Raw genomic sequence first — 23,916 nt, forward strand, 5'->3', positions numbered from 1 at the left:
CGGGCCCTCCCCCAGCCACACCGGACGCCTGTCCAGGCACCAGGGCTGATCCCAGGCCCCCTGCTCACTGCAGGATGCACTGTGTCCCCTCCCCCACACCCCCCCCCATCCCAAGCTCCTCAGTTCAGTTCAGTTCAGTCGCTCAGTGGTGTCCAACTCTTTGCGACCCCGTGAACTGCAGCACATCAGGCCTCCCTGTCCATCACCAACTTCCAGAGTCCACCCAAACCCATGTCCATTGAGTCGGTGATACCATCCAACTATCTCATCCTCTGTCTTCCCCTTCTCCTCCTGCCCCCAATCCCTCCCAGCATCAGGGTCTTTTCCAATGAGGCAGCTCTTCGCCTCAGGTGGCCAAAGTATTGGAGTTTCAGCTTCAACATCAGTCCTTCCAGTGAACACCCACAACTGATCTCCTTTAGGATGGACTGGCTGGATCTCCTTGCAGTCCAAGGGACTCTAGAGTCTTCTCCAAAACCACAGTTGAAAAGCATCAATTCTTCAGCACTCAGCTTTCTTTATAATCCAACTCTCACATCCATACATAACTACTGGAAAAAGCATAGCCTTGACTAGACGGACCTTTGTTGACAAAGTAATGTCTCTGCTTTTTAATATGCTGTCTAAATTGGTCATAACTTTCCTTCCAAGGAGCAAGTGTCTTTTAATTTCATGGCTGCAATCAACATCTTCAGTGATTTTGGAGCCCAGAAAAATAAAGTCTGACACTGTTTCCACTGTTTCCCCATCTATTTACCATGAAGTGATGGGACCGGATGCCATGATCTTAGTTTTCTGAATGTTGAACTTCAGGGCAACTTTTTCACTCTCCTCTTTCACTTTCATCAAGAGGCTTTTTTGTTCCTCTTCACTTTCTGCCATAAGGGTGGTGTCATCTGCATGTCTGAGGTTATTGATATTTCTCCCGGCAATCTTGATTCCAGCTTGTGCTTCCTCCAGCCCAGCGTTTCTCATGATGTACTCTGTATATAAGTTAAATAAGCAGGGTGACAATATGCAGCCTTGACGGACTCCTTTTCCTATTTGGAACCAGTCTGTTATTCCATGCCCAGTTCTAACTCCTAACATTCCCTTAATAGGTGTACCCCTGTCTGATTTCCGAGCCACAACAGCAGGAACCCAGGCTGTCCCGTTCACTTCATAAATGTGTCTCTACTGCCCAGTACTGGCCATCTGACACAAAGAGCCGACTCATGGGCAAAGACCACATGCTGGGAAAGGTTGAGGGCAGGAGGAGAAGGGGGCGGCGGAAGATGAGATGGTTAGATGGCATCACTGACTCAGTGCCCGTGAACTTGAGCAAACTCCAGGAGAGAGTGGAAGACAGGGAAGCCTGGCGGGCTACAGTCCATGGGGTCTCAAAGAGTCGGACACGACTTAGCGACTGAACAACTGCCCACTCTGGGTCTCCAGGGTTTGTGGTCCCCGTGTGCTGAGGCTTCCGGTCCTCGCCGTGCTCCGAGGTGGCGAGGCTTCTGGCCCCTCCGTGTTCATCGTTCCGCAGCGTCAGCCACCAGCAGGAACCACCGCTGAGTCCCTCTGCTTTGCAGCTTTATCCATGGGCGTGCATCTTGTGGAATTCTCACTATTTATTGATAAACCCTGTACATTTAGGAGGGAAATGTCGTTTGTGGGGTTTTTTTCCTGATCACTAATATACCTTCATAAATATGCACTTAAATGCATGTTTAAAGTTTGGAAGACCTTCCAAATACCCTGGGAGTGAGCACAGTGGTCCTGGGTGAGTGGAAACGCCTCAGGGCCCAATGTGTCTTTACTCCCACATCCTAAATGAGAAAGGGGAATTTTCCATAAATTCCATAAGCCATGGAAAAATCTTAGAAATTTTAATAACTAAATGCATTAGATTTAGAATCTCAGGACCTTCTACAGATATAAATTGCTTTGGTATTTAAGAAATATAAGCGTGTTTTATGAACAACTTGGTTTTGCATAAATTTGCACAATTTCTATATTTTATGTGAAGCAGCAAAATTCCAGATTAAAATATAATTTTAAAACCCTTCCTTTGTTTTGGTGACAAAATAAAAAAATGCCCTGGGGGAGAAAATGGGAAATTAACTACTGTAATATTGGTACAACTTCAGGCTCATATTTTAAAATCAATTCCAGTTACTTCTTTATAATAAAATTTAAAAAGCAAATGTGAGTATATAAACATAACCGTATTTTTCCGTACTTTTTTATTTTTGCCAGAATGTGCTCATCTGGGGCAGTTGTGAGTGTTTCCCTGTACCGTCTTTGTCTTTCTGAAGCACAGATGTTGGGGGGCACAGTGTTCTGCACCTCTAAAACCATGTGTTGCCTTTCTAGAGTCACCTTATCACTCTAAACCGAGGAAGGTGGCCTCCTGGAGATCTCTGAGGACCGCGGCGAGCATGCCTCTCGGGGGCCGGATGTCCTTAACGCCCCAGAAGCTGTGTCTGGGAAGCTCCAAGCAAGGTACCCACGCGCCCCTCGGAAATAGAGCCCTCCTTAAAAAGAAGGAAAGAAATAGACCCGTCCTGCTCACGAGCAGCGCCCGGTCCCAGGTGCTGACGACACAGAGCTTTGAATGCGCCTTGTCTGAAAGACTCCATTTCTGACCTTGTCAAGGACGTGGCGCCTTGAGGCGCACACTCCGAGTGTGTGCGACCTCTGACGTTTGCTCTTGTGGGTCTCGGCCTGTCTGAGTGGGGCTGGCTGTGGTGGGTCACAGACCCTCCTCCCGACAGCTTTGGGAGTCGTGTGAGCCGGTTGAGGTCATGCCGGCAACTTGGAAGGGGATGTGCTAGGCACATGCGCAGCCTGGAAGTGGGCAGGCACCACAGGGAGGGCTTTGCTGATCTTGGGGCCGGTGGCTGAACGTTGCTCATACACCACGGGTCCCGTGAGCTTCCTTCAACCCCCCGAGCCTGGTTACGAGAGGCAGCGCCGTCCGTTGTGTCTGCTCGTACCTGTCGCGTTAAAACCGTGCACGTTCAAACCAGGCAGTCTGACCCCAGCCCTGACTTCAGACCTCACCTTGGACTGTGCCTGGACCCACTCCCCCAGCAGCGCCCCCGACTTTGTGACCGAAGCCTTGAGAATGAAGAGGTCAAACCTCAGGCGTTCTGCCAGCCACGGTGAGCTCGCCGCGGTGACACGGCCACGAGGCCGGGCGGGGGACTTGGGGGTGCTCTGCAGAGTGAGGGGCGGGCCCCCCGCAGGCAGCCGCCGAGTGTCCTGAAGGTCCCTGCTGCCTCCTGGAGGGTGGCTTTCCTGCTGTGGAGGGAGACGTCATCCCTGGCTTCAGTGGTGTCTGCCTCCCTGGAGTCGTAGTGAAACGGGTTGTGCAAACGATCTTAGAAATGAAAGCTGCGAGGATGATAGACAGCCCAAATCTCACAAAGCAGGGCCGGCTGGTGTCGTGCTGCTGTCTTCCTGTCCGGCCCGAGTCCACACGCCTCCTCCCCAGCGTCCACTGCCCTTCCGTCGGCGCCGTGGGAAGCCCCGAGAAGCCTTGTCCCGGTGGCCGGGCTGGTCCCCTTGCGGCGCTGCTGGCCGGCATTGCTGTTTCAGGCTTACGTGCTTTAGAGTCCTGTCCCCATTAGGGACCGCGCTGAAGCAGAGTGCCCCGGGCACTGTGCCGACGGTGGGCGCAGGGCCGGCTGCTGGCACCTGCATGATGATGCCATTGCGTTTGTTTTTGACTGTTTGTTTGCGGCTTCAAGTCTAAAGACACGGCTTTTCTTTGTGACTCCCTCCTTTAATCCTTTTGTAGATGAACACATGGGCTTCCCTGGTGGCTCAGTGGTAGAGAATCTGCCTGCCAGTGCGGGAGACCCAGGTTCAATCAGGAAGATCCCTTGGAGAAGGGAATGACTACCCACTCCAGTATTCTTACTTGGAGAATCCCATGGACAGAGGATCCTGGCGGGCTACAGTCCTCGGGATTGCAAAAGAGTTGGACACGACTTAGTGACTTAACAACAACAGCTCCCCTTTAATCCTCTGAGTGTAATTAAGTCCTGTGTTCACATCTTTTAGTTTTCTTTTGCTTCTTCTTTCCAAATCAATACCTGTTTGGGTTGTCTTACTTCTGGGGAAAGACCATAATCAGGTTAAAAATGTCGAAATGCATTTGTTCTTTTTTTATTGTTTTTTTTAAAGATAATTTTATTAACCTCCAGGTTTCCCTTAAGGTATAGTCCAGCGTTCCTTCTTCTTTTCAGAGGGCTGTGTGTCTCCCCGCAGGTTACGTTCCGGGGAACCCCGTCTACAGAGAGAAGGAGGACATGTATGACGAGATCATTGAGCTGAAGAAGGTAGAGTTCCCGCCCGTCCTCTGCGACTGTTAAGCGGGGAGGGCCCCGGTCACGTGGATGGGGGGCCACACCTGTGCCGGGGTGTGTCCCGTGGGAAGAGCAGGGGTTGCAGGGTGACACCGAGTTTAAGCCCTGGCCGGGCGCCTGAGCAGCTGGGAGACGCTGGCTCCTGGGGGGCCACCCGCCAGCGGCGAGGGAGCCTGGACTGCGGTCAGCCAGCAAGCTCTGGGTCTCCCTGGGGGGACAGCCCCAGGGGGACAAGGTTATTTCCCTTTGCGCCCCGAGCCCTGGCGTTAGGATGAGTCTTTCTTTGGCTGTTACTGTGATCAGTAACTTCCCGTTTGCATTATTCTTTGGCACTCATGGCATTTCACAGCTCTCAGTGGCTCTGTCTCGATGCTCCCGTGAGAGAGGTGATGGCCTTGAGGCTCGTAGTGTATCCAGGGTTTACCTCTAGCAGACCCAGGATGTGCAAGGTCGCCTACCTCCTGGGGCCGCGGCTCCATTTGCATAACCCGTGCTGCCGCCCCCAGAGCGCAAACCGCCCCAAGGTGAGCGGCCTCACCCTTGTCCCCGTCTCGCCCCACTACGCCGCGCCCGGCTCTTGGTGCCGCCTGGAGACTCGGGGGGCCCTGCCCGTCCGTGACACGGGTCTGTTCACAGGCTGTGCTCCGCCCCCCGCCAGTAGAGCTGGGACCCGTCTGGCACGAGGTCAAGCAGGGTGCTGGCGGCCGGCGTGCCCAGAGCACACGAGAGCCCGGAAGCCACCTTGGGCGAGGGTCCCCGTACACGACAGCCCTCCTGTGGGAGCTGCAGGGTCCTCACCCGGGGAGGTGACTAAGAGCCCTGCGTCCTCTGGGTGGCGACACTCAGGGGGAGCCTTCTTGGGGCCGGAAGCGGGTCTCTGAGTGGGATCACTGCCTTATTCCAAGTACACGGGCCTCCTCCTCCCTTCCGAGGGGAGGGTTTATCTTCAGCACTCTGCTGCCCCGGGGGCAGGGGCACAGGGTGGTTTTTCTCTGGCAAGTGACGTCTCAGTGTGCTGTTGAAAATGGGGAGGGTCGTAAGTGCAGCTTCATGGGGTTTTGTGAGGGTTCAACGCAGTAATCCATGAGAGGGCTTTAGTGCAGGGTTCTTAGCTATGCTGAGCAGGGTAGGTATTCCTGGAAGCAGAATTCCCGTTATCGGATTTCTTGTCTTTCCCAGTGAATGGGCGTTAACTGATTAATTCACGAAACGGGCCCTGAGGGCCAAGCATCTCTCCCGCCGGCTGCAGCCGCTGGCCGGCTTTCCCGACTGCCCGCAGTGGGTGGACGCCCGACTGTCTCTCCAGTGGCCAGGCCAGGTCTGTTCTGATGCTCAGACTCTGCTGAGCACTGTGAGTCCCTTGACAGGACGTCTCCAAGATGATTGGCTAATTCGGGTCCAGGCTGTGCTGGAAGCCGGTCAGCTCCAGTGCTGGCTGACCCCGTGGGCATTTCTGGACGAGGCTCACACGCGCTGACTTAACCTGACACTTTCCCAGCCGTGGGGTTCCCCGGACCAGGAGAAAGTTTCCTTAAGTGAGGCTGTTAGAAGTCCCCTCCCGTGAGCATTTCCTCAAAGGACCACACGTGTCTGGTGTAATAGGAAGGACATCATTTCAAAATACAGGATAGTTGTAAACAGTGAATAAACGTAGTTTTATGAAAAATCGACAGTCTTCCTTCTAAATTCACCGCAGATGGGTGGGAAATTCACCCACAGATAAACGTGTGGGGACCGGCGCTCTGACCCGCTGAGCCTTAGTTGAGGATGAGTCTTGAGCAGACGTTAGCCCGTGACCGTTTGTGACGTGAGGAACGCTCCCACGGCCCCCAGGACTGCCACTGGCCGTGCCGTTTGTGAGCAGCGCTCGTCTGCGGCGGGGGCGCTGCTCGCATTTTAGGGGGCAGGGTTCCTGGTTGCCTGGGTCGCCCTGCACCTGACGGGGTGTCTGCCCCCCAGCCCCAACCTCCACGGTAACGTCCAGACCTGCCTCGCCCTCTGCGCACGCAGCGCCCGCTCGGGAACCAGGCGCTTTGAACGCCCCCCTCCGTCTCCGTGTCTCACCCGATGCTGTGTGTGCGCGGTGTGTGTGTGTGTGGCCCTTCTTTCCTTCAGTCACTAAACATGCAAAAGAGTGATGTGGATCTGATGAGAACGAAGCTTCGGCGCCTTGAAGAGGAAAACAGCAGAAAGGACCGGCAGATCGAGCAGCTTCTGGACGCGTCCCGAGTAAGTGCGGGGCCCGGGACGCGGTGCCGGATGCAGGCGGCCCCCGGCGGGGGAGGCCCAGCGCACCTCGTCTTCATCTCTCGATCTGCTTACCACAGGGCCCGGATTTTGTTCGGACTCTGGCAGAGAAAAGGCCTGATGCTGGCTGGGTGAGTATAATCTCCGGCAGCTCAGCTCATCTGTCCGCTGAGATCTGATCTTCAAATGGCCTTTAGAGACAGAGCTTCTCTCTGAAGCACTCAGAGCAGAGGAGTAACAGGCAAGCGGAAGGCCTTCCTGAAACCCTCCTCCACCGAGCGGTGGGGCTTACACGACGACACCGCGGGGGCTCTTAGTGGGAGCAGGAGGCGGGCTGAGCAGGCTGACTGCAGGGGCGAAAAGGCGCGGCAGGAGAAGGCCGTGACGGCGCGGACACCTCGGGCGCAGCACACGACGCCGCCGACTCAAGAAGGAGTCAAAGCAGGAGTAGCGTCAGGGCCTTAAGGCGCGTGCAGACCCTTCTTGTGCGCCGTGTGACAGCACTTAGCACATGAGCAAAACAGAATTACGGAGAATGGAGCCCTTGCGTGATTGCTGCTGTGGAATAAGCTGCCGCAGTCGGAGGGAAATGAGTCACAGCAAATGTCACCTGAGTCAAGGAAGAACGTTTAGAAACCTGAGATGCGATTCACTTCTGAGGGTCTTGAACACAAAATCACATTAATGATGCGATTAATGGATTTGATAACATAAACTTAGAATTTATAGTGAAAACCCATACGACTACAATTGAAAATGGATCCGTATAATGGGTGGGGGGAGATGACTGATCAGTAAAACAGATTTTATCCAGAAGATGCGAAGAATCTACCCCCGTGTATAAAGAAGGGAAGCAGCGTGCCATGAACGGACGACTCGCCCGGCTCTGTGCCTGGGCAGCTCAGAGGAAGCGCACACAGGCAGGAGGAAACCCCGTGTTGCCTGACGGCGGCTCAGCAAACGCCATGCGGTTTGCAGGGGTACAGAGTCTCGGTGACCATTTTGAAGTCGGGACTTCAGCCCCCATGTTTAAAATCAGGAAACTGAGGTTAAGAGGTGTGTCCCAAATTGGGTGCATGGTGAGTGACCGTAGGCTCTGAAGGCTGGGCCGTGTGGCTGTGCGAGCCGCCGTTTGTAACACTGCGCTCACCACTTATCCCGTGATGCTCATTTCTTTTTTTTCTATTTTCTGGCCGCGCCAGGCAACATGTGGGATCTTAGTTCCCCGACCAGGGATCGAACCCATGGCCTCTGCGTTGGGACCACAGAGGCTTAACCACCAGACCGCCAGGAAAGTCCTAATGATGCTCTTTAGGATTATGTCTTGAGAAAAACAAATCCAGCACAAAAGGCCGTTTGCACAAGGATATTTCTAGCTGCCCAGTTTGGGAGGGCAGGTGGAGGAGGAGCCATTCAAATTAGCATACCGCTCTTTCGATCCTCAGCATTTTTTTTTTTACTGCACCTTGAGGCTTGTGGGATGTTAGTTCCCCGACCAGGGGTTGAACCCATGGCCCCTGCATTGGGAGCACAGAGTCCTAACCACTGGACCGCCAGATAATTCCGGGGTTTTTTCTTTCTTTTTTTAATTAAAGTTTATTAAAAGTGGAAATCCTAGATCATAGATACGTGCCAGTTTCGCTCTGCTGCCCTTTACCAAATCACCCATCAAAGTGGCTGTGACTGAACATTTCTGCTTGAATCATCTGCCTTCCAGAAACACCTGCCCGTGTGCACGAGGAGGGCTGGCTGGGGTTTCTGTGAGAGCTTGAACTCTCTGTGAGGGTCACGAGCTCAGTGTCCGTCAGTAGCAGGACAGGTAACCATGCTGTGCGTTCACACCTGGGAGGAATAATGCAGATCTGTAGGAACGACTCGGGTTAGGGCTCCACGGCGGTTTGTGAAGTGAGAACAGTGTGCAGGATGGTATGCGTGGGGTTGCCATTTATGTAAACAACAGCAAAACACCACCACTCAGCAGGTGTGCATACGCGTGCGCGTGTGCATAATGAGGTCTGGAGAGTGAACACATGCTATGCTGGTAACATCAGTTAGTTGACAGGGGTAAGCACAAAGGGTAAATGTGCCCAGGTGTTGCTAGTATAACTAAAAATCACCTTAAAATCCAGTTGAAAAGTGTTTGACTCTTCAAAAAGAAAGGGAAGTCCTGTCGGGAATGCAGGGTATCATCTCCCAAAGCGCTGTGTGAGCAGAGAGCAGGAAGCACTGAGGTAGAGGGGCCTCCCCAGGACCCCAGTCCAGCTGCCCGGGGGAGGGTGCTGGGGATGGGGCTGCCCTGGGCCGCTGGGCTTGGGGTGTCCGTGCCTGGTGACTGAGGTGGTGCATGTCCCGTCCCTCCTCCCGAGGGTGGCGCCCTCTGAGGAGGGGAGCACCCTGTTCCCAGCCCCACTGCCCCCTGCTCCAAGTCTAGAAGAGACCCCAGCCATCGAATGGGGGGGACACTCCTAGGGAGTGGGCAGCGGACCCGCCCCAGGTAGGGCACAGGTCCGGCTGCGTCTCCGTGCGGCAGGGGAGGCCGTGGCCGTTGAGGCTGGGGTGTGTTCCCCCGGTCAGCTTGATGGGTGTGGTCCCCCGGCAGGTGATCAACGGGCTGAAGCAGAGGGTCCTCAAGCTGGAGCAGCAGTGCAAGGAGAAGGACAACATTATCAAGTACGGGGCCCGGGGCGCCGGGGGGCCCTGCCTGGGTGCCAGCTGGGCGCGCGCACCCGTCCTGCTCCCAGCCCAGCGTCGGCACCCGCTGTCCCACCCCTCCCCTGCCCACGTCCCAGCCTCACTTGTCACCAAAGCTTGAGCAGTGGCCTCCTCCAGACACCACCAAGGAGCCATGTTCTCCCCTCTCTCTCCTTGCTCCCGTTTCTTTGAAGACACGCCTTCTGTCCTTCACCTCCTGTGATCATGTCTTGTCTCCAGTGTTGACTTCATGGACTAGACGCGCAGGCTCTTGCTGCCTGGACACCTCCCCAGGCTGCCTCTCACCGTCCTGCACGGTCCTGTGCTGTTTTTAGAGCAGCTATACAGATTTCTTGCCTGCTCTTTTATCCCAGAGGGGAGCCTTTCCTGGTGTGTTGGAGTTTATTTAAGGAAATCCGAGTTTGCGCTCTCCGCTGCCCCGTGTGTCCTCTTTATACAATAGACCCCGTCTTCCTTTGTTTCTGGCCGGAGTTATCAGCTGTCTCATTACCATTCTGTCTCAGAATCCTAAACTGTATTAGTAACTTTACCTTCATTTCTCTGTAGAGCCTTTTCTCTGGAGTCTGTTAAGTGTTGAGAATGAGGAGAATTATATGGACAGTACAAGGAGAAAAAAAAAATGGTTCTCTTTCCTTTAAAAAATAATCATTCCCCTACCTTCCCCAAAGACGGCTTGTCCTTTCTAACCCCGAGGTCTTTCTTCACAATTACTCCGGTTTTTAGACACCGTCTTATTAGCAAAGAATATCCCCCAGAAGGAGGCCTTTTACCTCACCCTGGAAGGTGCCTGGTCCTACCGGGAAGGGCCCCGTAGGTGTGAGAATTCTCTGGTGGGTTTTGTGCAAGCCACCCGCCAGCTGAAGGCCCCTCAGGCTTCCCTGGAAGCTCAGTTGGTAAAGAATCCGCCTGCAGTGCAGGAGACCCCGGTCCGATCCCTGGGTCGGGAAGACCCACTGGAGAAGGGATCGGCTACCCACTCCAGTATTCTTGGGCTTCCCTGGTGGCTCAGCTGGTAGAGTCTACAAGGCGGGAGACCTGGGCTGGGAAGATAGGCCCACTCCAGTATTCTGGCCTGGAGAATTCCACGGACTGTGTAGTCCGTGGGGTCGCAGAGTCGGACTCGACTGAGCGACTTCCCCTTTCACTCGCCTGGCACTGCCACATTAACTTCGACCTTGGGTTCTTAGCAAACTGCAGACCGATGTGAAGACCACGAACCTGGAGGAGATGCGGATCGCCATGGAGACGTACTACGAGGAGGTGCGTGTCCCCTGCCCGGGGCAGGCGGTGGGCTCGGGTCGGAGCACGGTCAGTTGCCGAGCTGGGTGGTGGCCCTGCTGCTGTGTGGGACCCTCCCCTTCTAGTTTATCTTGACTGGAACACAAATCAGCAACTTAGTGCTAACTTCCTGCCACTGGGCCGACAGAGACTCAGTTTTTCAGAGGACAGTCTCCTTGGTGCTCGCTTTGTGTTAGCCGCCTTTTAACTTGGTGTTTGCAGATTCACCGTCTCCATGGTCTTCTCGCAAGCTCCGAGATGACAGGAAAGAGGTACGACCCTCTGTCTGTCTGTCTGTCTGGGAGCCCTGCTCTGCATGCTGTCTGTGTGTTCAGCGGCTGGCAGAGTAGGGGCGCTCCTTCCGTGGAGCGTGGACCCCGCCCTGGGTCTGGGGCTTCTAGCTGCCGCTCGAGCTTCAGGCTCTCGTGTGCCCTCCCTGGGGGGTCACGGATGCCCCCTCCCAGCTGCCGTCTCTGACCCCTGGCAGCGTGGTTGGTGCTCTGGGCTCCCGCTGGTGCTCCTACCTCACAGCTTCCAGCTTAGAAGCAGGAAACACTCTTTCTCAAAGCAGATCTTCCTTTTAGGAAGACATTTAGGACTGAGTACAGGATCGTCTTGCCAAATACCTTTACTGGGAGAGACGGGGCGTTTCCTCAGCACGTACATCTTCCCCTGTCCTGTCCCCAGATGATGTCAGGCTCTCAGCAGGTCAGGGAAGGAAGGGTCCCTTGTCACAAATTCAGTCATGTCACCGGCCTCCGCCGTGAATTACTGACAGTTACTCATCATCTGGGCTTCCCAGGCGGCTCAGCGGTAAAGAACCCGCCTGCCAATGCAGGAGATGTGAGTTCGATCCCTGGGTCGGGAGGACCCCTGGAGAAGGGAATGGCCACCCACTCCAGTGTTCTTGCCTGGAGAACCCCATGGACAGAGAAGCCTGGTGGGCTACAGTCCACGGGGTCGCAGAGTCAGAAGCGACTGAGCGACTAAACAACAGCAACAACAGTTAAGCCTTCACAGTTGCCAGCACGCTCTTCCCTTTTTCCTTCCCCCAGTAGCTTAAAGTGGGGGCGGGAGAGGGGCCAGAGGACTTGCAGGTGGCATCCATGGTGGGCAGCGTTGTGTTCTGTAACGGGCCCTCCGTGTGAACGGGCCCTCCGTGTGAACGGGCCCTCCGTGTGAACGGGCGAGTGATGGCCCGCCACCCCCGGGGAAGCACGGGCTCCATCCTGACACCCTCTGGTCAGCTTTCCCATCACCCGGCCAGCGCACAGCCCGCCTCCCCGTGTTTCTGTCTAAAGGCGCCTCACTTGGTGCCCATTGTTAGCTCATGAGCCCTGAGCCCTCCACCCACCTTGGCTTGAGCCTGAGCAAAGCCCCAACACACGCAGTCCCCCCGGAGCCACGTCTCAGCTCCTCCCGATGACGAACTCCGCTGCAGGGGGCTGGGGAAAGTGGTGAAGTCAGCCCAGAAACGGGAAAGACCACGTGGTCCACCCTGCTGAGAGCAGATATGAGAGCAGACGCGGGCAGTGCCTGTCCCGCCGCCGGGAGCGGGCTCCCCGAGACTCAGAGCCTCCTCCCCTCTGCCCTGGGTGGCCACGGGGATACCACAAGGCACCGCAGGCGTCGATCCGGCGCTCACAGAGAAGATTTAGCGAGCAGACAACTTGGCAGATGAGGAGTCTGTAACCAACCAGCGTTGACCGCACTTTAGACTTTGCAGAGAAGGAGGCGCGATCAGAACAGCCGTCCAAGGACAGGACTGATGGAGCAGGAGGGGCGGGACCCCTCCACGGCTCTTCTGGTGATGCTGCTCCGTCTGTCGCTGACGACTGGACGCAGTCCCGTGTAGGCAGGCGTGCCCATGAGAAGAGTGAACCCCTGTCCAGGGTGACAGTCCGCTGGTCTGGGATTCGCAGTCAGCCTTCCCCGTGAACCGCACACCTTCATGCTCAGCACACCCTGAGCGCCCAGGCCGCCGTGTGCCTGCCCCTCCCTGGGGATGTGTGTTAGGCCAGCTCAGGACCTGAACCTTACCCGCTGGGTCTTGTTGCTCCTAGGCCTCCAGTGGAGAAGAAAATAGGCCTTAAAAGGCAGAAGAAAATGAGCAGTGCCCTGCTGAGCTTGTCCCGGAGCGTCCAGGAGCTCACGGAGGAGAACCAGAGCCTGAAGGAGGACCTGGACCGCATGCTCAGCAACTCCCCCACCGCCTCCAAGATCAAGGGTACCTGCCCAGGCCCCCGGGGGCGGAGGGCATGTGAGGGGACCTGTTCTTCCTCGGCCACCCCGCTGGGCAGCGCTGCCTCACGCAACCAGCCTGCCGTGGGCCGAGCACGGTCCTGGACCCCGGGTAGAGCCGTGGAGGCCTGTGCGGGAGGGGGAGGCTGTCCCGTGTCACCAGCCCGCCGTGGGCAGGGCATGGTCCTGGACCCCGGGCAGAGCCGTGGAGGCCCGTGCAGTGGGGGGAGGCTGCCCCGTGTCACCAGCCTGCCCTGGGCTGAGCACAGTCCTGGGCCCCCCGTGCCGGGTAGGGGAGTCTGCCCCACGTCACCAGCCCGCCATGGGCCGAGCACGGTCCTGGGCCCCGGGCAGAGCCGTGGAGGCCTGTGCAGCGGGGGGAGGCTGCCCTGTGTCACCAGCCTGCCGTGGGCAGGGCATGGTCCTGGGCCCCGGGCAGAGCCGTGGAGGCCCGTGCAGTGGGGGGAGGCTGCTCCGTGTCACCAGCCTGCCCTGGGCTGAGCACAGTCCTGGGCCCCCCGTGCTGGGTGGGGGAGGCTGCCCCGTGTCACCAGCCTGCTGTGGGCCGAGCACGGTCCTGGGCCCCAGGCAGAGCCGTGGAGGCCCGTGCAGTGGGGGGAGGCTGCCCCGTGTCACCAGCCTGCCATGGGTCAAGCACGGTCCTGGGCCCCGGGCAGAGCTGTGGGGGTGCGTGCAGGTGGGAGAGGCTGACCTGCTGAAATAGCACTGGGAAGGGGCAGATAGGGGGTCAGCCGTGCCCACAGCCGGGAGGGGCACTCTGGGCAGCGGGCACAGAGCCCCAAGTGGGCCTGGCACTGTGAGACAGCCAGCGGGCCCAGCCCCTGGAAGCGGGGGCCAGTGGAGGACGGGGCCTTGAAGGCCACTCAGAGGGCAGCGGGTTTGTGCGGAGAGGAGAGGAGCCCCGCTCCTGTGCTGCATGGAGGCCACGCAGGAAAGGGGGCCGCGAGGACAGCACCCTGCAGGGTCCTCTGGGGCTGCTGGTGGCCTGGCCCAGTGCTCCGCGGTGGCGGGAGGCGGCGTGAGGTCTGGCTACAGCCGGTGCGGGCAGAGGGGGGCCACAGGGGGAGGCTGCGGCTGTGCTCGAGGACCCAACGGGGGTCAGGCACACGGGTGACGTCAGGGCGGGGCCCCGGAGGGAGACTTGGACCTGGGACTTACCAGGTCAGGGGACAGATGCCCAGCCCGTGAGCAGGGGTCGGGGGTGACCGCGGAGCCTCTGGGCGGGTAGTGGACACCAAGCACCCACAGATCCGGGTGGAGTGGGCGCTGGAGGAGTCCCGCTGGGTCTGGGAGGACGAGGGCCGGGGTGGGCTTGGGATCGGCCGCAGGGCTCGCTGGTGAGCCGGAGCAGGGCTGTCCTGGCAGGCGGGGCAGTCAGGAGAGGTCGCACGGAGGAGCTGAAAGGAGCAGTGGTCACCGCAGAGCCGTGCCGGCACCACAGGGTCCTGGGCTGGGGGCCGTCCCTGGAGGGGAGCCGTCTGGCCGTGCCCCAGACAGGAGGTCCCGGCCGAAGGGATCCGTCCGATGGCTGTGGAGGTGTGTCCCTCACACCCTGTTGTCCCAGCAGGCTACACAGACTGGAGCAAGCCCCGGCTGGTTCGGCGGATCGCAGAGCTGGAAAAGGTGAGTGGTGGGCCCCTACGTGCCCTTCCCTCCCCAACCCTGCCGATGCAAGAGGGGCAGGTCCCAGGAAGTGGGCAGAAGGAGCCTTGCTCCCGGGACATAAGGGGGGCCATCTGTGCCCAGGGACAGCTACACATGGGATGAGTTGGCCAGAGGAGACTCTTAGGGTCTAGGTAGGACGCCTGGCCGTGTCAAGTCTGCCCTTGTGTCACAGACGGCAAGGCGTGGTCACACAGCACGCCACAGCACTTCCAGCTTTGGAGGTAACCGTCGGGGATGCGTAGGACCCCGAGCCTTTCAGAGAGCCAGCCTGACGGGCACCCGGGGGCTCTGTGCCGCCAGTCACTTACCAGGCGGGTTTTCTCACCGCTTGTGTAGTATCTGAGTTCACAGAAAACTGCGCATCTGCACTTTACCAACCAGGAAGTTAACAGGTCCTCGCGTCCCCCACGTGAATTTGCGAATCTGATTCTGTTGAGGTTGGTCAGACGTGTCTACACTGTTCCAGTATTGGTAAAACACAGAGTCAGAGCTCTCAGTTGTTGGAGCAGAGTCAACCTAGAGGGGAACAGTAAAAATAACAATCGAACCTGTTTACAAAGGCAGAAGACAGAGTTTCTGTAAACTGCGGGTAATTTAAGAACGAAACCCGTCAGGAGCGCAAGGCGCCTGAAGGCAGTCCAGGAGCCAGTGGGCAGCGTTTTTCCACGTGGGGTGATGCTGACATCGGTGGGAGAGGGTGCTGGGAACCTTCAGGCTTGGAGCGGGCCTGTCCGTCCGGTTGACAGCCTGGGACAGAACATTGCAGACATCCTGGGGCCAGCAGGCCAGCGAGCACAGGGAGGGGCAGACTGGGCTCACCTTCTCCAGCTGCTGCAGCGCCCGCCCCAAGCCGGCTGGGCCTCCCTACCCTGGAGGGGGAGAGTGACGGGGTTGGGGCCCACTCCCTGCCATCGCCCCCAGGACTCTGCGGAGCTACCCTCTCCCCGGGCAGGGTCCCAGGCTTCTCGGGTCACACACAGAGGTTTCCCCACCCCCCTCGCTGGGTGGAGGTTCCCTCTGGCTGCTGTCCCTTTTCTAGGAAAGTAAAATCAGAAATAACATCTAACAGATGCCTGTGTCGCCTCCAGAAACTCAGTTCAATGGAAAGCCCCAAGCCCCAGGCTTCAGAGGCGGCGAGGTCGACCTCCCTGACCCCCTCGGCGTCCAGCCCCACATTGCACCTGCAGGAGAACGAGCGTCTGCACGGAGCGGTGAAGAGCCTGAAGGGCGAGCGCAGCGCCCTGCACACCCAGCTGCAGGAGAGAGAGTAGGTGGCCCGCTCCAGGGCGAGGGGGGCGGGGAGGGCACGCCCGCTGATGCGTGCCGTCGCTGCAGCGGAGCTGCCTGTGGGTCTGGGGAGGCACAGGGCACAGCGGCTGTCACACAAGCCTCTGTACATGGTTATTAATCTTCTGAGGGTTTACCCGTGAGGCGAGGGCAGCTTCGGTGATACAAGGAGGCACTCACTGGCCTATTTCGTTATCAAATGCGTGGGGAGTGCCATGGAAATCTTACACGAAATTCCAGAGGGCTTTCCAAATTCTTTCTTAGAGAAGAACTTACTTTCATTGGTCTGTGTAAAATGTCGGCCCTCCATTAGAGCTCACACACAGGGGTTTAAAGATTCCGTGCTCTGCTCACGATCTCTAATCTGTGCATCAGAAAAGGCCCTGGTGGTGAAGAGCACAGAGTCGTCAGGGCGACTATGAGCATGTGGACAGCAGAGCCTTGAGGTCTGGTTTATTTCCTCTCTGCTCTCTCGCCTCTGGCTCTGTAGCCCACAGAAGACACGCCTGTCTCCTGTTCACCTGTGGCTTCTCCAGCTGCAGTTCGGAAATGCTGTTTCTCAGGCCTTGCTGCTCAGAGCGTGGCCTGGGGGCCAGCAGCCTCAGCGTCACACAGGACCTCTTAGAGGTAGAGACCCTCGGGCCCCGCCCAGCCGGGCCCTGCCCACGTCTCCTGAACCCGGCCTTGTCTTCTGAGACCCCCCTCCCCGATTCTGTGCACGTTTAGGTCTGTGGTTCACAGCAGAAGGCAAGTCATTTCACCTCCAGTGGAAGTCTAACAGTGCATCCATGTGCTGGGTTTATAAACATTAGGAGTCATTTTGCTTGTGGCTCAGCTGGTAAAGAATCTGCCTGCAATGCGGGAGATCTGGGTTCGATCCCTGGGTTGGGAAGATCCCCTGGAGAAGGGAACAGCTACCCACTCCAGTACTCTGGCCTGGAGAATTCTATGGACCTTGTAATCCACGGGGTCGCAAAGAGTCCGACACGACTGAGCGACTTTCACTTCCACTTTCTTTGGCACACTGAAGAGCATCTCTGATGATCTAAGCCACCGCGTGACGTGATAACAGTTTCTACTCATTGAGCCTTTACGACGTGACTCATGCATGCATCTCATTCATGTGAGGTCACCACCTCAGTGAGCAGTGGAACATTTTAAAGCCACGTTCTTGGCCACGTGTCACCTGTGGGGCACGGGAGAGCTTGGGGGGAGATGCCGGGGGACCCCCGTCCCCGGCTCAGGCTGCACCCCGCACTGCCAGCCCCAGGAGCTCTTATCTGAGTGCAGGTCGATCACCGAACAGTGTGACCCTGGCTAATGCCTGTGCCTGGGCTGGTGACGCCCGCGACAGCGGGGCCTGCGCCTCACGCGGCCACCCTGCTCCTGGCCGCCACTGGCACAGGCAGGTGCTCGGTAAACGGCTGAGCGGACGAGGCGGCCCCGGGCTCCCAGCGTCACCCAGAAGGGCCTGTCGGCGCCCTCGTCTGCGCAGAAGCGAGGAGGCCGGACCTGCTGGTTTTTCCGAGAGCTCCCCCTGCTCCGATGACCCCGGCACTGTGAGCCTGTTTCAGTGACGCTGAAACGTCTCTGGTTCTTGTTCAGTTTGGAGGTGAAGCAGCTGCTGCAGACGAAGGCCGAGCTGGAGAAGGAGCTGGAAAGCATGAAGGAGGGAGAGAGGGAGAGAAGAGAGAGAGAGAAGGCGTTGAGGTGAGCGGGCGAGGATCAGGAAGCCACGTGGTGCCAGCCTGTCCCCACTTCCCTGCCTGCCCCCCACCGAGGCCCACCCCCGCCCTGGGCCCAGAGCGGCTCTCGTAAAGCTCCAGCCTGATCACACGGTGGCTCTCCTGACGTCTTTCATGGCTTTGCTGCTGCCTTCAGGGTGAACACCCGGCCTCCGGGGAGAGGCCCCTCACGGTCAGGCCGGTGTTGGCTCTTGGGCTTCACGGCCCCCCTCCTCCAGCATGTCTTCCTGGGCAGCCTCAGAACACGCCCGGATTCCACACCCTGGTCAGGATAAGACCCAGGAGACAAAACGTAGAAACAAGGCAAATGTCCATCAGATTTAAAAAGCTGAAGTACATCCTTAGAGAGGAGTGAGGCCCAACCCCTGCTGCAACATGGGCCAGCCTCAGAAACGTGATGCCGTGACAGAGGCAGGCGGAGATGCTCTCAGACCGTCTGATTCGGAAATACCCAGAGCAGGCAGATTCCTCGAGAAGACAGTGGATGGTGGTTGCTGTGGGGTGGGGGAGGGAGTGAGTGTCAGGTTAAAGGGCTCCTTTCTAGGGCACGGAAGCGCCCTGGAATTGGGCAGTGATGACGCCTGCACAGCACTGTGAGTGAGAACCCACTTAACTGCACACTTCAAAAACATGGGCTTGGGGTTCTGTGAATTTATCTCAATAACAAAGGCCCCAAAAGTAGATTAGAAATCCAAGCAGAAATATTTGGTGCTCAGAATAATTAGTAAGATATACATTACTGAAAGGAACAGAAAAATACTGTTTTCAGAATAAACGTGACTAGACGTTGTCAGAAGCCTAGAATTAAAGTAAATCAGAATGGGCGGGTATGTGGTGAAGAACTGTTTTTACTTTACCTTTGAGATCTGTGGCCAGGACATGCGTTGTATCTCCCATTCCCGCTGTTTATTACCTAGTCATTGGTCACCTCAGTTCCTCCCGTGAGCGGCCGTGGGGTCCCCCGGGCCTACAGGGCTCGGTAGGCAGCCCCCTGCTGTCACTTCCAGACGCTGACACAGCGTCATGGCAGGTGAGGTGTCCTCCCCCTTCTCACCTTAGAGAGGAAGTTCAGACGCTGACCAGGAAGTTTCAGGAGCTGGAAGGAAGTAAGAAGGACAAGGAAGATGAGCCCGTGGCGGCGGCTCCCCAGGTAGGGCTATCTGTTTTCACCTCCTGCCGGTGCGGGGAGGTGGGGGAGCCCTAAGCTGACGCTCCGAGGTCCCACTTGTTCCCACACCCGCGGTTTCTCCGGAAGCCCTTGGTGACAGTCTCGTTTTACCATCACTGTCGGTTTCTGTGAGTGGTGCCATTGAGTCCTGGGCTTCTGGACTAACCGACGACAGTCAGTTCATCATACCACTTGTATCAGCTCGCCCCACGGACTTCTCCACTGAGAAGCACGTGTCTGCACAGAGCCTGCGGTCTTCCCGTGAGAAAGTCCAAATGTTTTTCTGTTTACAGAGAAGTTTCCCTGTAGATAATAAATGTGGACCCTAAAATAGTAGAAATAAGTGCGATTTTTATGGTCGTGATAGCAATTCTTGATTCTTTCCCCCTTAAAAACCAAGCTAGGGATCTCTTGCCTTTTATCTCAGAAGTCCCACCTACGTAATCCCGTACTGCACTGGAGGGAAGACCGTGACAGGACCCCCGCGAGGCGGACACTCGCGCACGGATGCCCAGGTGCACGAGCCCAGACAGGGCATCGCGGTCACCTGGGTGGCACCACGGGGCCTGCCGCCTCACGGGAGAGCGTTCCCCAGTCACAGGGCTCACGAGAGCCGGGCTTTACCGTGTACACCCATGGGCCTCTGAGCACTGTGGACACAGTTTCCTCTAAATTAGAGAGTCTGGTCTGATAAGCGTCTCCGGTGTTCTCATATCCTGCCACCGCCTGCCCGAAGGCCATCTTCTCTGCCCCCCCGACCCCCTGGAGCTCATCCTTCTCACCTTGAATTCCCTGCAGACCCATGAAGAACCCAGCCAGCCTCCCAGCCCCACCGCCAGCCCCTCCCAGCCGGATGCTGAGCCGGACTGGAACCAGGGGGGCTCCTCCTGGCCCCCCTCCACCTGCTCAGAGGGGAGGAGAGACGAGGCCGCCAGGGTCCTGCAGCGCAGGTGGAAGGGGTACCAGCGGCAGGTGAGCGCCCCGCGGCCCTGCTCCACCCGCTGGCGGGAGGCAGGGTGTGAGCGTGGAGGGGCGGGAGGGAGGCGCGCTTGGAGGCGTGTGGGAGTTGGGGGTGCAGCAGCAGGTCTGGAGGCTCTGTCACCCTCCTGGTGGGCTCACGCAGTGACGGGCCGGGTCCCCGGCTCCCTGGAACGCTGGCTCCGGGCACATCCTCTCCCCCAAGTGTGTTCCTGCCCCTCCGCAGGGCTCCTGGGACCGCGTTTTGTTAGGGGCAGGGAGAGGCTGTTGGGGGTTGGGGGGAGGAGGCGGGCCGGGCCAGGGGGCCGTGGGCCCGCACTGGTGCCTGTGAGCTGGGGCAGCGCGGACCCGAGCCCTGGGGGGGACCCCCGCGTGGCCTGCAGAGAGGGCAGGGGCTCTCTGATGGTGGAGGGCCCTACGGGAGCCCTCCGGTTTATGAAACGCAGCTCAGTCCTCATTCCCCCAGCTGGACAAGCACAACCAGAGTTCTCTGCTTACCTGAACGTTGTAAAATCTTAGCTCCAGAAAGTAGGCAGTGGAGGTTTGTTATTGTAATTTCTTCCGGACTTATTACAGAAGTGTGCAAAACACAGCAAGTTGAAAGGATTCAGTGCATTCAGTGAGGTTCTGATTCTTGCCCACCACCTCGATTCAACAAGAGTTAACATTTAGTCATGATTATTTTCCACACGTGCTGTTTTTTTCTGGAATTGTTTGCAAGTTTTAGACATTATGAGGCCTCCGTGTGTATCTTCTCTGAATAAGGACATGCTGCAAACCACAGGACTGTGGCCACACTCAAGACGCTTGCCCCCGAGATTCTGATGCGTGTTCAGGCTCGGGAGCCAGGGACCCAGAGCCTGCACGGGTTAGGGTTAGGGTGAGCGTGTCCTCCACAGAGGGCACCCTGTGCTCGGACAGCTCCAGCTGGGGGCCTCCCTCGTCCGGAGCCTCAGACAGCCCCGTCACAGCGCGTCCCCACGAGTCACTTCACGGCAGACACCCCCACCAGGCCGAGTTTTCCGCAGTGATTTGCCGTCCTGACCGTGGCCACCCGCTTCGCCCTCGCTGCTGCAGGCGTGTCCGGCTCCCCCAGCTCCACCTGCTGCTCCCCGGGAGTCAGGGAGGCCGGCACCGTGGTGTGGGTGGGGGGAGGGTGGGCTCGAGAAACAGACACAGCACTGCAAAAGGCTCACCCTCGTGTTAACTCGCCACTTTTCTCTCTCTTTCAGAAAGAAAGGGCTCTTCTGGATGAAGTAAGCAAGTTTTATTTCACCAATTTCCAAAACACATGTTTTCACTTTGGTTCCACTGCCTGTGGGGGAGGGGGTCCCTGTCTTCACGAAATCAGGCTAGACCCCAACACTGAGTCGAAACACTTGAGTGCTGCTAGCGTGCAGTTGGTGCGTGGATGATTTCACACTTCCGTCTCACTCACAGCATCCCCTCAGCACACTCGTGCGGACCTCAGTTCTGCGTCCGCGAGCTGAGGGCCCTCGGAGCACGGACCGTAAGGCAGGCCAGTCCAGGCTGGAAGGTGGGTTCAGGGCACGCCCCCGGCGCCGTGGGGCCACCGGTCCCGCCTGCCCGGCCGGGGCGTCCCTACACGGGGCCTTGAGGAGGAGAGGCCTCGCCGGACCGGGAGGAGAGGAAGGGCACCCGGGCAGAGTTGTCACGAGCGGAGCCCGCTGGGAAGGGGAGAGCCAGGGTGCGCCCGGGACGCGGGCACCTAGGCTGCCGCTCTCCCGAGCCTCACAAGGGCTGCAGGCCCGTCCTCGGGCTCTGCTGTTGCTGACCGGGGCTAGAAGCGGGATCATGGAAATGACAGCACCGCTCCTGAAACCCGGCCCATTGATCCCAGAGCTTACAAAGCGTCCACGCAAGTTTCTAGAGAAAAGCGCTCAAGAGCAAGGTTAAAGGATAAATCATTCCTCTGCGATAGTGTGAGGTCACACTCTACCCTGCTCGACCACAAAGACACACACAGAATGAAGTGTGGGAAATGGAGTAACTACCTCGGTAGCAAACGCACCTGGTAATGGACTCACACTAGTGGTGAGACGGGAGAGCCTCTACCCGACGATTCGTTTGTATTCCAGGATTTGCTTTACCGTGGGGTCCAGCGTCTGGGCCGGTTCTCTGTGGAGGCCGGGCATGTTTCTGGCTGGGAGAGGTCCGGGGCGAGTGAGGAGCAGGAGCCTCAAGGGCAGGAGGAAGCGGGGCGCCTTCTCTGCTGACAGGACCCCTGCTGCGGGAGCCTCGCCTCTTCCAGGGAAACTGACCTCTGTCTGTCTCTCTTGCCAGGCAGCTACCGTGCTGCAGGCGGCTTTCCGGGGGCATCTAGCTCGGGCGAGGCTGTTGTCCAGGGCAGCTTGTGTCTCAGAACCCCCCAGGGTGCCGAGCCCTCCCACCCAGGTACCATCGGGGCTGCCCTCGGACCCGAGCCCTCTCTCTCTCTCCCCATCTCTTCTCACACTCCATCCACCGACAAGCGCTGGGACCTCCCTGGCGGTCCTGTGGTTAAGACACCACCTTCCAAAGCCGGGGGTGTGGGTTTAGTCCCTGGTCGGGGGGATAAGATCCCCCATGCCTGTGGCCAAAACACGGAAAACAGGAGCAATATTGTAAGGGATTCAATAAAGCTTTAAGATTGGTCCACATCCAAAAATCAAAACAGGGCAAGTGCAGGCGTCTCCAGGCCCTGGCATCCTGCCCTGCCCTGGGTGTGCCCCTGGCCCCTGCCCCTGGGCACCTGGCAGGGTTGAGCTCGGGAGCTGAGTGGCGTGGAGGCGCTGGGACATGGAGTACCGTCTCCAGTGCAGGGTCAAGACAGGCCTAAAGTGGGGTAGGCGCACCCCCAACCCTGTGAACCACAAGACATAAATTGTAAGGATCTCTGGAGTCTTAAGAATTAACCTGAGTAACGAGAGGAACCACCTGAATCAGATTGCGCTGAGGGTCGAGGGTGACGGGCCTTACCGTGCGGGAGGGGGCAGGAGTCTCAGACGGTTCCCTCCCCCGCTCCCTGCGCCCCAGGACTCGCCCGAGCCCCGCATCCCGAGCCCTGCTGCCCAGGCCGAGGGAGACCCGTGGCAAGAGGAGGCCGTCACCATCATCCAGTCTGCCTTCCGGGCACACCTGGCACGGGCCAGGCACAGGTCGGTCCACCTGCAGGCCCCTGTGTCCAGACACCACCGGGCGGGAGCAGGCTGCCATCCAGGGAGGCACAGGGTGAGGGACCGGAGCGTGTTCCACCCGCCTCTCGCTGCTGGGGGCCCCAGGCTCCCGTCCTCAGAGGAGCCCTTCGTGGAACCGTTTCCTCTCGCTGGAAGCGTTAGAGTCCATGCGGCTCTGGGAGCCACTGGTTTGCAGACTGGCTGTGGCCTGTCCTGAGACCCTGTTCCTTCCTGGAGGAGATCGTGGCCTGAGCCGGGTTCAGGAAGACGGGGGTGTCGTCAGAGCTCCCCTCATCCACCCTCACTCTTGTCCACAGCTCCCTTCCCTCTGGACAGAGCCCCATAGCCCTCGACTCGGCCAAGTGGCGTTGACTGCGGGCCAGGGGCGGAGCTCGGGTCGGGGCCCAGGCCGGGAGGTGGGGGGCACGTCTGAGGCCCCTCACAGCCCCCATCTCAGGACCTGGGCCTGTCGGGTGCCGGCTGGCCGTGCTGGCCACGGCTCTGGGGCCCCAGCTGCCGGCCTGGGGCTGGCCTGCGTGAGGTCTGAGCCGGCAGGTGTCTCTCTCCCCAGCGACCCCGGTCCCGGGGCCAGTACTGCTGCGGTTCCCGACAGGCCGGCCCAGCCACCCCCCAGGGCCCCCTGCTCTCCACCCTGCCCTGTGGCCGGTCCCGGTAAGTGCATTTCGTTTGGGTTTCACACGGGGGTGGCTGGCCTTCTGAGGTGGACACCGAAAGAGCTGCCAGCCTCCCGGGAGCCGGGCCATGTAGTCGCGTCAGGGTGCTGGGCCCGGAGCTGGGTCCAGGGTCGGTGACCACCAGCCGCACGGTCCGAGCTTTGTGGCTTTGACTTTTATTCTCAGCTCTAACCACAGTGAGGTGGTTTCCCTCCTTTGGGCCAGTGTTTTTCCTGTTTGTTGCTTTTAAGCAAAACTGTATTTCCTTTTCTGCCTGCTTAAGACCTGCCAGCCGTCAGCGCAGAAACCCCTGGAGCGGTGGGGCGGCCGCCCGAGGAGAGGCCTGCCCCCGCTCTGCCCCGCTCTGCA

At 58.4% G+C, this 23,916-nt stretch overlaps 1 protein-coding gene across 32 annotated transcripts in view; it reads left to right on the forward strand.

Annotated features, from left to right (window-relative positions):
- Positions 1-23,916, forward strand: part of IQCE (IQ motif containing E) — a 40,197-nt gene that overhangs the window by 9,837 nt on the left and 6,444 nt on the right. For 11 of the 32 annotated variants that reach the window (XR_009492904.1, XR_009492899.1, XR_009492903.1 and 8 more), the window contains 19 exons: positions 2,356-2,484; positions 3,012-3,146; positions 4,258-4,328; positions 6,471-6,584; positions 6,683-6,733; positions 9,202-9,272; positions 10,502-10,574; positions 10,815-10,864; positions 12,656-12,819; positions 14,422-14,477; positions 15,608-15,786; positions 17,412-17,516; positions 18,611-18,701; positions 19,518-19,691; positions 20,930-20,953; positions 21,138-21,234; positions 22,002-22,112; positions 22,734-22,855; positions 23,445-23,545. Coding sequence is in view for 22 of the 32 variants with exons in the window: in XM_015460522.3 (XP_015316008.2) it covers positions 2,356-2,484; positions 3,012-3,146; positions 4,258-4,328; positions 6,471-6,584; positions 6,683-6,733; positions 9,202-9,272; positions 10,502-10,574; positions 10,815-10,864; positions 12,656-12,819; positions 14,422-14,477; positions 15,608-15,786; positions 17,412-17,516; positions 18,611-18,701; positions 19,518-19,691; positions 20,930-20,953; positions 21,138-21,234; positions 22,002-22,112; positions 22,734-22,855; positions 23,445-23,545 (1,918 nt within the window). In the remaining 10 variants the exon portion in view is untranslated. The remainder of the gene's footprint in view (positions 1-2,355; positions 2,485-3,011; positions 3,147-4,257; positions 4,329-6,470; positions 6,585-6,682; positions 6,734-9,201; positions 9,273-10,501; positions 10,575-10,814; positions 10,865-12,655; positions 12,820-14,421; positions 14,478-15,607; positions 15,787-17,411; positions 17,517-18,610; positions 18,702-19,517; positions 19,692-20,929; positions 20,954-21,137; positions 21,235-22,001; positions 22,113-22,733; positions 22,856-23,444; positions 23,546-23,916) is intronic. The other 21 variants (XR_009492907.1, XM_015460528.3, XM_015460529.3 and 18 more) reach the window with 7 other exon arrangements.

Source organism: Bos taurus, chromosome 25 (genome assembly GCF_002263795.3).
Source record: "Bos taurus isolate L1 Dominette 01449 registration number 42190680 breed Hereford chromosome 25, ARS-UCD2.0, whole genome shotgun sequence".
In the NCBI taxonomy this organism is placed as follows: Eukaryota; Metazoa; Chordata; class Mammalia; order Artiodactyla; family Bovidae; genus Bos; species Bos taurus.